Raw genomic sequence first — 14,363 nt, 5'->3', positions numbered from 1 at the left:
GGGGAAACAAGCAGGCGAAGGCGTTGGATGGGGGTGGGGGGGTGGTGATATCTGTAGTAGGTGAAAGTTAATGTGTGAGTAGGTCTGGGTTGGCGCCTTCGACCTAGGCCACAATCAGTCCGATTCTCCCTATGAAGATTGTGTTGGCCAGGAAACATCCTTGGTCATGACCCGGGCAGAGACCAAACCACAGATGTCGGTGGGGGGGGGGGCAAGATAGTCTCGCTTCAGCGCTCTCCAGGGGAGTTGTTTTCCAGCGACGGCCTTGGCCAAGGCCTGTGCTGGTTACGGGGCCGAAAGTGGATAAGATTGGGGTAGTTGTTTTGACGAGTAGCCGCAACTCAATTTTCACGTCCACCCTTCAGGAATGTCCTCCATCTTCCTTTGCAGAGCCGCAAACTTATCCCTGTTGTAATCAATGCTGCGTTGTAAGTTCACAGTCTGAGCTCCAACAACTCTGCCCACCGCATCAATCATATCGGGCAGCCTAACGGGGCTTTTGATGGCTGCAGCCGTTTCCTTGATTTTCCGATATACAAAGCCAGCGCCTATTCCAAACAGCAGAAAGCCTGTAATCATGGTTCCGAATATGAAGATGTCTTCAACGTCCTCCACGGAAAGCGCCGCTAGACACACGACACGCCAATTCTCCCACGCGTCCATCGTGTAGCCAGCTGCGAACGTCCCGTCCGGACAGTTGGGTTCCCCCGAACCCGAGCTTCTCTTCGAGAAGATGGTGTCAATAGCATTGAGAGACCAGCTAATTAATTCCATGCTTCTAGTTTCGGAGAGTGATGATGAGAGAGTATCTTGAGACAAGACACAAGACACAGCCAAGCAGGGAAGGTCAGGGAGGGGAGGAGAGAAAAATGCGACTGCCTTCGTCGAGAGCCAAAGGAGAGTAATCGACTTCTCTTTGGGAACGGCACAAGAAAGGTAGCCTGTTCTTCCCTGGAAATAGGGGTAGTGTTTTCTTCTCTTCTGAGATGGGTAGATAGGCCTACTTGATTTATCAATGGCAACAAAAACAAATCCACACGTGCACAGTATAACTACTGCTGGAGTAATGAGTCCTAATGTTACAGTGATACATAACACCACAATATACATTCTCAACCAGTATACCCTTAATACCTGTCTTGTCATTTCAATCAAGGAGACCTAGCCTAGATTTTCCAAACAAATTACATTTGCCTCTCATTTTTGTCTGACAATAAGTGAAGAACAGTAAATGTTCTATCAACATGGAAATGAATGGCAGATTGATGAATTCATTTTACAACCTTGCCTTTGGCTCTGTGTCAGATGGATACTTGCTACGAAGTTGAGGTGCGCTGACTGCGCTCACCATGCATTCCTTGGGTGGAGGAGGAGGATTGTCCTGCAACGGCAGCTGGAGTTGGCACCGTTGCTTCTCGAAGACAGTCGAATGTACTGCATTTTACCTTTAGCTGATGCACAACGTTGGTGCTTATTCATTGCAACAGTGTTCCTTATAAGAAATTATCTTCGAACATATATTACACGTCGCTTCGTCCTTATCTTTGGCTTTATTAAAATGTAGCCGAACCTTTGACCGCTTTGTACGTTCAGCCATCGTAGCTAGCAACAAAATTAGAAATGTAGAGAAGTAGGGCGTGAGCCAATTAAATTCTTCTTCTTTTAGTTTAAAGGCGGTTGGCAGGCCATTCAATCGAATTTAGTAATTTTATTAGACAATCGATGTGTGTTTGTGCACCAGTGATTTGATTTAAATGACCTGACTTATCTCTCGAGACATAAGTTACATTATATTACCTAGTCTCGATAGCGGTATCGATAAGCTCGGACCTTATTGATCTTCGGGTTTTGAGAAATTTGGAACCGGGTCCTTACAGAACCGGGTATCGATCCCCATCCCTACTTGTGAGTTGATAACGCAGACCATGGTGTTCATAAAAATCACCTACCAGGGTTCCCGCGGGGTCTTAAAAAGTCTAAAATTCGGAACTTTACATTTAAGGCCTTTAAACGTCTTAAAAACGGCCAGATTTTCATCCGAGTTCTTAAATTTAATTTAGTCAGGTCTAAAAAAGCAGAACGCTGCCAGCAGAACGCTGCCAGCAGAACGCTGCCAGCAGAACGCTGCCTGCAGAACGCTGCCTGCAGAACGCTGCCAGCAGAACGCTGGTTCGGTGTGTAGTTCTTTCTGGGAGATATTGGTGTTGGTACGTACGCGGTGATAAAACTACAAATCCCGTGATAAATGCAATACCTGCCCGCGAAATATGTCTGCGCTTCCTCAGTTTGTTAAAGTTCGGCTACGTGTGGAAAATGAGAAAGTGTACTTTCAACGAGACATGGCTAGATCACAGCAATTTCCGCTGTGATCTAGCCATACGCAAGATACGCAAGATAGCAAGTTAGCAACCGCTAGCTACTTTAATTATACCCTTTACAACGAGCTAGCTAGAAAAAACATCAGCTAGTGGAATACAACAACAGTTAATGCTTTCATCTCAAGATCATCAATTGACATATCATCAATATCATCATCAATGGTATGTGTTTAAAGCTGGTTAGGCAAGTTTTGCGAAGCTAGCTATTTTAGCTTCTGTTTGACACGATTCAAACCAAAATATCAAAGCAGTAACGAGCATTGAGTGGAGGGACAGAGTGCACGCAGGTAGGTAGACAGACAGGTAGCCCGTCCAATCACTAGTCAGGGTACCCCTTAACGATTGATTGTGTTTATTACAGTATTGCAATTCCCACAGATGCCGGAATTATTTCATATTACCGTCAAACCTTTAGATATATTGGGTGCTATAAAGACGTGAAGTTACTTTCGGCAAATATTACACAAAGTGCTTCTCAACCACATTGCCTACCCTTCCTTAAACTTGTGGGTATATATACTTTACTCAACAGAGAGGTTTCCCTGAGGAGTTAAAGCAAACCAAACTGGTTTGAAGGTATAGAAAGTTTTGTCAGTCCCGGAAGCAATACATCACGAAGCGGTGGGATATTTAACAAATAACCAATGGGTTTTGCCGTGTCACTGATACGAGGTGCGACATAGATTAAACACAGAGAAATGCTAATTATGCTAAATGCTATATTTTAGGATTATTCTATTCTAATATGTCTCAGACAAATTCAGGGACTTTGGCCGCACATTCGAATTAAACCAGTCAGTTGACCTGTAGTTGTAATTCAACTACAGGTCAACTGACTGGTTTAGTAACTATGTAACAAAAATTTAACCTTGGTTAACTTGGTATATCCTAAAAATTGTTTAGTTTTTAAATAATGTTTGTTTCAGATGGCACTCGAGTGGGGAGAAACATTTTGTCAATAGGCTAATTTTCATGCATCCAAAGCCTGTTTATGGAAGTTGGATACTTGAATAGGGAGTTTATTACATTTGAAATCACAAGAAAGTAGAAAATGTAAACCACCACATTTATATTTTTATTAGTGCTGTCAGTTAAACGCGTTATTAACGGCGTTAACGCAAACCCATTTAAACAGCGTAAAAATTGTTATTGCGAGATTAACGTTCTTTTTGTCCTAGCAAACTTTGTAGTTTTTTTCACATGCTGTTGCAACAACTACTGACGTTAGAAAAACTACAACACCACACCGGATCTAGCTAGAACGGAAACAAAACAATAGGCACGACGCACACACTTGTTTGGGCTTGCGAGCCGGTTAAAGAGTAGTAGGCTAACGTTACGTTTTGAGTGGATGGCGAGCGCGAGACGCCGAAATGGATGCCACTAAGATTCTGAATGGAAAGCTTACTTTTGAAAAGTTGCCAAATGGTTCCATTGACAAGACCAAAGTGATCTGTGTGTTTTGTCGTTGTGAACTGAGCTAGCACGTCCAGTCTGAAATACCACTTGATGGCCAAGCACACAACTGATGCGAATTCTCCGCCCCTCGTCAAAGCCAGGCGATTCATAGTTTTCAGTCACGTGACATCCGCGGTGACCTGGAGGGCAGAAAGCTGCCGGCAAATTTACCTTCCCACATTTTTTGGGATCACCTCTTGGCTAAAGAAAAGGCAAGATATGAACACAAACTGCAAGTGTTGGGCACTTGCGATCCATATACAGCACCCGCTGCCATATTTCTGCCCCTAAAAACCGCAAAGTGTTTATATACGTGATGACTATGTGATATCATTACTGTAAACTATTACATAACTGCTAACTATTCAAACGGAAATTCAACTTTTCCTTTAATCTTTAACTATTACAACCCCAATTTCAAAAAAGTTGGGATGCTGTGAAAAATGTAAATAAAAAACGAAGGATCAAATGAGTATGAAAAACAAATCAGTCTTAACACAAGCCTCACATATTGTCTTTGTTTTACATTCAGTTGAATATCGGTGTACAGGGATTTCCAAATCATTTAATTCCAAATGCATTTTGAGTTTAGTTGTGTAACACAACAACCCAAATATTTAGCTAACTACCTAACTTTAACTCACTACGACCACTGCAGTTGGTCGCCTCGATACACAACAAACAATGTCAAACCAATTACATAAAGATGTGTTTTATGGCAAAAAAAATATCATAATTAATATACCTGTATATTCTTGTTTAACTTTACTTGAGCTTGATGAAATGTTAGCTGCAAATACGTGTATATTTGGACGGCTGGCATTGTTTGCCCTCCCCGGAGACAGAGGTAACACAGATTTAATGGCACAAATCCACAATCTCCTATCCGGCATTTTGGCAATACAAAATCAACAGACTCAAAGCAAATGTATGACTTTATAATGGTGTGGCGGGCAGTGGAAAGTATTTTTTGCCCTCCAAGGGGGCGTGCCCCTTGGAACGTAACGTCATGTGAAAACTATGAATTGCAATGTTGTTTTCAATTTTAAAAAAAACATTTGAACTAAGCAATCCGATCCACTTTTCCATGTTGATAAGAGCATTAAAATGAGAAAAAATAATGGGACAAAAGGAAATCAAGGGACATTTAGAATGGATAAAAATGTGCGATTAATCGCGATTAAATATTTTAATCGTTTGACAGCACTAATTTTTATTTATTGGGGATAAGGAACCAAATAGAATTATTCCTTCCGAAACACTACTTGATCCAATACATTTAGAAAATGCTGTTAATCATATACCAAAGCATTTAACCTCCTCCAAATATATACTCCAAATATATAACTAAATTAATATACTCCGCCTTACCTCTCTATATGCAATTAAATAAAATATTTTCAATTAAATCCGTGTTGTTAGTCTGTGATTATTTAATTAGAGCATTTGTTGTCTAGCCCATAAATCATTCAGCAAATTAATGTATTGGCTAAATGATATTAAACACGTGGGTTAGATTGCAGTTGGTCTATAGTAGCCCAACATTATCAACATGTTATAATCAGCGGACAAAATTGCGTTGTTGTCCCCGGTCAAAAGTATAAACACACAGGTACATCATATACATTCTATGGTCTAATAGATCTAGTTATCCTGGCAAAACATGTAATGTTCTTAATGTTTTGTCAGGACATGGTCCAAGTGTTGTAAAAATGAGATCCATGTGTCATTTGTTTGGAAATTCTAGGCTTACTTGATGTTAAGCCTACATGTTGATGCTTAGCCTATTTTAACAACTTCCGGAAGACAGGCAGTGTAGCCTTTAATAGAATCCGAATCCGAATTTGCTTTATTCGCCATGTAAGTTCAAACAAACAATACATTTACTGGGGCAGGAAGATGCATACAATAAACATATCCGAATCTTAAATATAAAAAGTGGAAAAAGTACAAAAGTCTAAATAATTCTAAACGATACTATACAATGTAAAATATAAAATAAGATATAAAATATGATGACTGTTATAAGGGCAGTAGCGCATATAAAACTTAAGTTGCATTTGTCTCTAAATGCAAGTAGGCGGCCAATCTACTACAACTTGCCTGAGAGTTAATTTAGAATAGTTTACGTTTTGTTGCCCTTTATATCTACAGATTAAAGGTGACATGACATGAAAACTTCACTTTAGGAGGTTATTTAACATTAATATGAGTTCCCCTAGCCTGCCTTTGGTCCCCCAGTGGCTAGAATTTTCGATAGGTGTAAACCAAGCCCTGGGTGTTCTTCTCCGCCTTTGAGAAAATGAAGGCTCAATTGCTCTGTTTGAAAATCTCCTCTTTGTGACGTCACAAGGAGGAAGGTTACCTCCCCTCTCTCTGCTTTGCCCGCCCAGAGAATCTGGCCCGCCCATAAGAAACTGAGCTACGACCGTGCAAGTGTTTTTATCCTCGAGAGACATCATGGCTTGCAAACGAACGAAGCATTACATTTGCTCAGTTTGGATGTACAAAGGAAAACAAAAATATTTTACAGTTCCTTCATCCGAGCCTCTGAAGACCCAGTGTCTTAATTTTATTTTCTCTGGAAACGCGTTTACACAACTTCTGTTGTAGGCGCATTTGTTTTGTATGTCTGCGCCAGACACTTCAGCCACGACTGTTTCCTCAACTTGAGCTAATACAAAACTGGCCTTGCTGAAATTAAATTCTGGATCAGTACTAACTCTCCTTCGTCCAGCTACTAACCTCGGACAAGTAAGTTAACTAACGCTATATCATTTTGTAGCTTTACTGTATATGGTTACCTAGCTTTCTACCCTTAGAATGTGGCTGTAACATTAGCTCTGCAGCTAACAGCTGAGTTACTGTCGCTAATGTAAAGGTACATAGCATCAATTAGCCTACCATTTGCAAAAGAGTTACAAACTATCAGTCATATCATATGATTTGTTTTGCTCATGTGTGAATATGCTAAATGCATTTATTAATTGTTTTTCTGCTTTACAAATCATATTTGCATTTTACGATTACAATTATTGTTCCTGCTGTGTCATGACATAATAATTCCAATTACCAGTCAACACACATGCCCATGTGAAGCTAATGCACTTCAGAGAATTCACTGAATTTTTGTCATCATGTTGCACATAATTATAGACTATATATAAACTGTACATATTAAGCTAGACATATCTTATTTAGGCTATATACAGTAACCTTTGTCTGAATGACAGACTTGTGCAAGGGAACAAGACAAGTACATTTACATTTAGTCATTTAGCAGACGCTCTTATCCAGAGCGACTTACAGTAAGTACAGGGACATTCCCCCGAGGCAAGTAGGGTGAAGTGCCTTGCCCAAGGACACAACGGCAGTTGGCATGACCGGGAATCGAACTGGCAACCTTCGGATTACTAGCCCGACTCCCTCACCGCTCAGCCACCTGACTCCCTCATTTCCCCGGTGTGATTTTGAAAAAAGAATTATACTGGGTGATAAAACAAACATCTAGGAAAAGTCAAGAAAGCAGGGTCCTGGAATTTGATCGACTGCAAAGATTGTTTCTCTTCACTGGGGTCAAATGACCGCTTCTAGTGTTAATGAATATAATATATTCTATCTACTTCATTTGGAGAGGTTACACATGTAATACAATTGATTTATTTTACTAATGTTGCGTATTGTAATCCCTTTGAAAAGTCTTTGCTGAAATGTATAACAAAAACATACTACACTCATATTTAAAGGGGTGATTGACTGTTTCTTGGGGGTATTTCACACTGTTCCTTAAGGTATCCGAATAGGGTATGTAACATTGGTTGGGCTGAAAATGACCCGGGTGCTGTTCTACGCCCCCTGATACATCCAGTGCAATTTTCCCGTGAAATCGCTAGGTTTTCTCCTTTTATGGTATGCTCATGAATATATAGATGCGCTGCACGCTGATTGGTTGGTTTACAACGAGTGAAGCTGCGGAGCAAAGACGCAACACGGCCAACAGCACTCACTGAAACAACGAAGGTGGAGACTTGAAATAAAAACGATCAAATAAATCTATTGTGTCTACACAACACTGTTTTCAACAGATTGACTAGATATCATTTGAAATGATTACGTTAGTTTCCACTTCTGTTGTCGAAGCAAACAGGATCGCCTTAGGTGGGTAATGTTAGCACTACAGCTTAGCAAACAAACTATCGTGATTCAACTCAGCTTAGGTTACCTCTAGCTATCTTGCTGAAAAATAGATCTGGACAAACATGCATCTTGAATTGTAGATTTACATGACAACACAGGTTATTTATTTGAATGAAACACAGTCAGGAACATGAAATAATGTTAGCCCCATTGCCAATAAACTAGGCTAAATTATCACACATTCTACCTATGCTCTTGCGTTAGAAAGCTAAACTAGTTTACATGCTTACAGCCTAGGTGTTTTTTGCTATCTAGCTGTTCTTGCATTTCTTCCAAATCAGCGTTAATAAACGGTACAGCCTGGAACACTGCATTTACGGCGCTCCATTTTCAATATCTTGAAAACTTATTAACTTTCTTATTTGTAATTCCTGTGGAAGTACAGAGCAGCCCGCAGCTAGCTAAAAAAGTGTCGGAGATCTACGACGTCCGTTTATGTTCCTGGACCAGAAAAACCAGAGGGCGGGTAAATGTAAATTTTGAGGCGTGACAAAGTTGATGCTGCAACTTGCAAAAGCTAGCGTTTGCAAGTTGCAGTTTCAAAATAGTAGTGAGAAGTTAAATTTTGATAGGAAAGAGGTTTCAATGGACTTTGAGGTTCACTGTATGTCTATTTTACACACCAAACTGTCATTTTTCAACTATGACAAGGTAAAATCGGTTTTGCAATCAATCGCCCCTTTAAACAATTCCCAATTTAAAGTCTGAGATATTTGTATTTGTCTTATGAGTTTCTATTAGGCCTTTAATGCCTAAACAGTCATTAGGGTCTTGCAACAGATGGGTATTTCATTTCCAATATCCTGACTTCTTAAAGGTAAAAATATATTGTTGAATACTCACTCATTTATTGTAACTCACTTGACTCTATACCTATACACTATACGTCTTGATATTTCAGAAATTCATTCATTTGTTGTGTATTCGCTTTAGAAAACATTCATATTACATTCATTTTACCATTTTAATTATTGTTGCCGCTATTGTCATAACATGAATTGCCCTTACTTGTCGACACACAAATGGCTATGTAGTGAAGGAAATGCACTTCATAGAATTCAGTTAAATTGTCATAGTTTTGCATAGGCTATACATAGTTTGCTATATATATATATATATATACTAATTTAGGTTATAATCATCTGAATTACATACTTGTGCGAGGGAGCCGTTGCGACATCTGTGAATCGCAGCCTTGAAAGGAAGGGAAAAAATTGCCAAATGCGCAACCAGAGGAAAATTGCTTTAAACTAGCTTTTTTGATTTAAAAAAATCATTAAATTACTGGGTGATAAAACACATATCTAGGATAAGTCAAAGCAGGATCCTGGACTTTGAGTGCAAAGATATATATTGTTTTAATCTTCACTGCAGTGAAATGACCGGCGCTCAGCACTTCTAATGATTAACACAAAAACAACTAGAGAGGGTACAATTTCTGGGGAAATTGTAGGGTGTGCTTGCTTGCGTCGGTTGCACAGGGGTCCGTTTTTGAATGACATTTTTACAACTGATTTCTGTATATTTTATATGAAAATGCATAGTTATTATTTATAAAGATTAAATAGATTTTTTTTTAAAGACAAAAATGCTGCTCATTTACAACTGAAAATACGAGTGTAGAATGAAATAGATGTCTTCTCATTTCCCCTGCAAGAGGCAGCCTCATCGTTGAATCAAAACGAATACATTTGGCAGACCGGTGTAAAAATTGACCTAATCTCTATGACTTAAACGTCATTTTAAGTTTTTCCCTTCTCGTGATATTTTCAGGCATGTAGCCTACTCATTGCATTCATTCATTAATGAAGAACCCCCTTTGAAGATTATTCTACGACGTTACCCGGCAGTAGAAGATGGAATCGCGATTCAAACAGTACCATCTGCTAACTGAAAATATGCCCCCCAAAACGTAAATAAGCTTGACATTTATTTAGTGGAAAATCGCTCATTCATAAAAAGCTCACTGGTAGCGATCATTGTCAGTAACAACGCAAAATGCGATATAGCCCTGTGTGGAGAAGCTGCCCCGGTAAATTGTACTACTACGGTACAGTAGTAGTACAGACTAGACTACTGCTGTGTTCGTCTTGGTAGCGATTGCGTTGGTTGAATTGGATTTAACGTTCCGTTGTACGGTTTAGGCTGAAATTAATTATTTTCGTGAACAGATTGACAAAGTTTAGGCTGTGGCAATGAAGTTCAGGTTAGTAGTTAGATAGACTTTTGATTTAAGTAAGGGGAGTGCCGAACATGTTCTGTCGCCGTTTGACTTCCTACAGCTGTGTATATGTTTTTGTAGTGTCTCGCGTAGGCTACAGCGTTGCAGTGATACACTGGATTGAAACCACAGGTAATGATAATTTCACCCACAAATCGTTTACTTGTAATCTAATGTCATAATAAATCCTACAACGAAAATGTATATGTGAGGAATGTTTATTTTAACGATTGAAAACAGATACATCATAGACCACTGTAGTATGTGTTGGCCGGGCAACACAGGCTAATGTCATGATGCTAATATTTCAGTGAAATAGTAGACTACTGTTTCCGAAAGTAGATGTACTTCCTTAATAATATCAGCTTATATTGTACATTACACATCACAATTGTGTGTCATATCACAAAGTAAAATGAGTAAATAGTTATCACCCTGGCCTCTTTGCTTGTGGCGTTCCTGCAGCTGCCTTGCAGTAAAGCTATAGTTAGCCTAGCTATCCCCCAAGTTAACAGATGCGAAACGAATGTTCTGCTACAGGTAGTCACGCGTGTTTTCGTGACGTTAGTGACGTAGTGACGTTAGTAACGTCAGTGAGTGTGGCTAGCAAATTAGCCACCGTTAGCTTCACTTTTCGCCACAAAAACTTAACTTAAGCCCAAACCATGCAACGGAACGTAAATTCCAATAGAAGCAACGCAATCGCTACCAAGACGAACCTTTTGACACCGCCGTTGTGTATGTAGGCCAAATATTGACTGAGTTTTAGGGGGGCGAAAATAAACAATAAATAATAATATATATGTGAGAGAACAAAGGTTGTGCTCTCGCCGAAGGCTTGAGCACACCCAATAACACCCTGTCTGAATGCGTGAAAAGTCTAGAATCTTTCAAGGGGTATTTCTCTGCTAGAGCATTCCAAGTTTACCAACATTCAGATATGCATATCTCATTTAACTATTTTCAGATTTCAATATATGATACATTTTTGAAAGCTTAAAATCTCTGAATTTTTACAATCTGTGAAAATTTAGAAATTACGGCCCCTTTGGTGTCATAATTATGTCTCTTGCACTATGAAAAAATCCCTAATTTTGTTTTCTTTGGGTCAGCGCACATTTCATTCTGCTAGTCACATATAGCTGTGAAATCTGAGGTTGTTCTGACCGTCTCGTTGATATGTTAACTTGGCTAAGTGTTTGTTTTGACATCCATGTAAAATGACATATTGCAGTTGGATGAAAGTCTACAGAAAATGAAAATGTGCTATTTTGCTAAGCAATGTTTTTCAGACATGAAAAGCTCGCATATACACAGCCTATCTCAGAACCCATACAAAATAAATTAACATTTTCCCATTTCTCTCATTACCTGGACCACCTTCCTCAGAAGCAATGGAGCACTGCACTGTCATTGATCCCGCCTCGTATCCTGCTCCAGGGTTCAGCATCAGCCTCACCCAGACCCAAGTCCCCTCAGTGGAGTTGATTGCCCCCAAGCCCCCTCACCTGCTGGGGGAGGATGTTACAGCCTGCCAGATCTTGAAGCTCCTGCAGGAGATCCAAAACCCCCAGGGACCCACTCGCTCAACCCCTTTCTTAGGGGATAACCCCTGCATCCCCTTCTTTTACAGGCCCGACGAGCAGGATGAGGTCAAGATCCTTGTCATCTAAGTCCCTGCTGATGGCACTGATAGGAAAGAGGTGATGTTGAAGAGGTGGTATGTGCCCTATGAATCCTCACAGGTACAGAGTTTGTGAAGACAGTTTTTGTGTTTTTGACTTGATACTCGATTCTGTCAGCATCTTTCCTCTTCCCCAGTCAGTTAAGAGACACACGTTTGTTTTTTACTCTGTATTTTGGAGAGATTATATGTAAATGATATTTCCACCTTTTCCTAATTCATGTCCTCTTCCATTCTATGTCCTCTAGAACCCTAGTACATTTACAACCTCCATGATAAATCTTAGATGCAATAAAATGTCTCTGTAGACTTTTGTAGACAAATCAGCAGCAAATGCGGTTTGTTCTTATTTGTACTCTTAGTTTGTACTCACTGTGGCAGTTTTTCTTTATTTATCAGACCCACATGCTTTTCCTGCCAAGAGCAAAAGGTTTGAATGCAGCAGATTTTTCAAACTTTGTGCATTCTTGTGAGATAGAATGGTGGATGGGAGTGTATAAGCCTGCAGAGACTATTAGGATGCCCGGGATTGCTGTGTGGGAGGGCGGCATGTACAGCAGTTGGACTATAGGTGGGTTGGAGTCCCAGGGTAGAAGGATCTTTATCCTCAGTAGGCGTATAATAGAAGTCTTGGAAAAGTCAGAAAGGTGTTATGAAAACATTTTAAACTCTAGTATTTGGAGCAAGATTAGTTTTTTGGTTTAAGCACAGTTTAATAATGTCATGAAAGAAAATTATTTAAATGGTTATGGCCCTAACCTACAACTATCTTTTCTATCCATCCTCTTTCAAAGGAGTAAACACTGAAGATCTTGATCTGTACTGTAGAACCTAGCTTTTATTTATGTATCTGAGTGAGCTAGGTAGGCCTATATCCAAATAGTCATGATATGCATCTAATCATACTTTCCATATTTTGTGTCAAAGCACTCAGGGATGAGTGACATCAAGGCAGGGTCATCATCTCAATCCTTCTTTTCAGCTTTTTTGGTTGTTTCCCTTTCTTCATATCATGGATCCTTTGAAATGCTTACAAGGACTAGAGGAAGTTGAGATGTACTGTAGAAAGCTTTTAAAGATCACGGCTGTATCTTTTGGCTGGACAGTAAAGCCATCTACTGGTTCTATGGTCAAAGCGAACCCATGTGATTTTATAGGCTTTATACTGCTGCCCATTCAGGCTTAGGATTCTGTTTGTATCAAGACTAAAGAGATTAAACTAAACTGTGTGTGGACAGAGTGCACAAATTACAAGTATGCATGCATGTAAATATTAACTGAGAGAGTTGTATTAATTCTAGTAACACAAGACGGAGCCAGTTGATAGACTGCATCAGGGAGTTTTCAGACAGAGTGGGCAAATGTTCAATAGTTAATAAATGGCAACTGCTCAACATATCTGCTCTGCATTTATGGTGAAAACTATAACACCCTACAGTTCTGGGAAGATTCTTTGCTACAAGGCAAAGTATTCATAAATGTTTATTTTGATGCATCCATTTAGCATTATAGTTGAACCCATGTATGGAAGATCTCAATTAAGATGTGATCACCACTAAATAAAAAATAAAAAACTACTTCACTGAGAGAGTCGTCATGATCATGGTTATTTGTATGACATCTTAGTTGAAGGGTACAGAAGATATGCAGTTGTGTAGAAATGTGTGTGTTTACCTGGTCTACAGTGATGCAGCAACAATTATACCCTCAGCCCCAACAGTTACTGGATTTGTGGTTTTTATTGGAATTGAATGTTCAACATTCCTGGACCCCAGGAAGAATAGTCTCCACTACGGTATAGACTAATGGGGATCCTTAATAAACATAAACACTGTAATTAAATTCCTGGTTTTCTTGTATACATATTTGTTTTTCCTTTGAAAATATTAATATGAAATTAAACCTTTTTTTGAGAGAGATGAGATCAAAATTAAATGAAAATGTTGTTCAACTTAATTATTTTTTCAGCCCAAATGCATCAGCTTCCATTCATCTTCAGTGTGTGTGACAGGCTTTGAGGCACGCACCCTTGATATGCTGATAGTTGGGCTAAATGTATCAGGCCACTGACTTTTGACCAATGACAGCTGGGGATGCTACAATACAAGAGTGAGGACTTGTGAGTGACAGGTGTCTGGCACGCCCTCTTGATTTGTCACCCGTTTGGACAAAATGTATTCAGCCCACAAAGGCCGTAGACTTTTTGACCAATGTCAGCAGACGTATAGACAGTATAGTCAGGTGCTATTGGCTACTGTGTGTGAGAGTGGGCCACATGATTGTTGACATGGCTGGCGTTAGTGAAATTTTGATTGAGGTGGATTATTGTCATTCTCAGTAAAGCGATTTGGGACACACCGTCCAAACGTTCAAATTACACAATTATGTTTTTTATAAGTTGGTTTGAAAGAAAGGACTGGCTAAT

The 14,363-nt window shown here is 39.5% G+C and overlaps 1 protein-coding gene across 5 annotated transcripts in view; it reads left to right on the top strand.

Moving 5' to 3' along the window:
• The window catches only part of golga2 (golgin A2), a 134,400-nt gene extending 120,876 nt beyond the window's left edge, over nt 1-13,524 (top strand). For 4 of the 5 annotated variants that reach the window (XM_062478459.1, XM_062478460.1, XM_062478458.1 and 1 more), the window contains one exon: nt 11,644-13,524. In XM_062478459.1, coding sequence (XP_062334443.1) covers nt 11,644-11,927 — 284 coding nt within the window. In that variant the 3' untranslated portion in view covers nt 11,928-13,524. The remainder of the gene's footprint in view (nt 1-11,643) is intronic. The other variant, XM_062478457.1, reaches the window with a different exon arrangement.
• Nucleotides 13,525-14,363: the final 839 nt, after the last annotated feature.

This window comes from Osmerus eperlanus, chromosome 14 (genome assembly GCF_963692335.1).
Source record: "Osmerus eperlanus chromosome 14, fOsmEpe2.1, whole genome shotgun sequence".
NCBI lineage: Eukaryota > Metazoa > Chordata > Actinopteri > Osmeriformes > Osmeridae > Osmerus > Osmerus eperlanus.
Note: the sequence above shows the minus strand (reverse complement) of the source record. Positions and strands in the feature narration are given on the sequence as shown.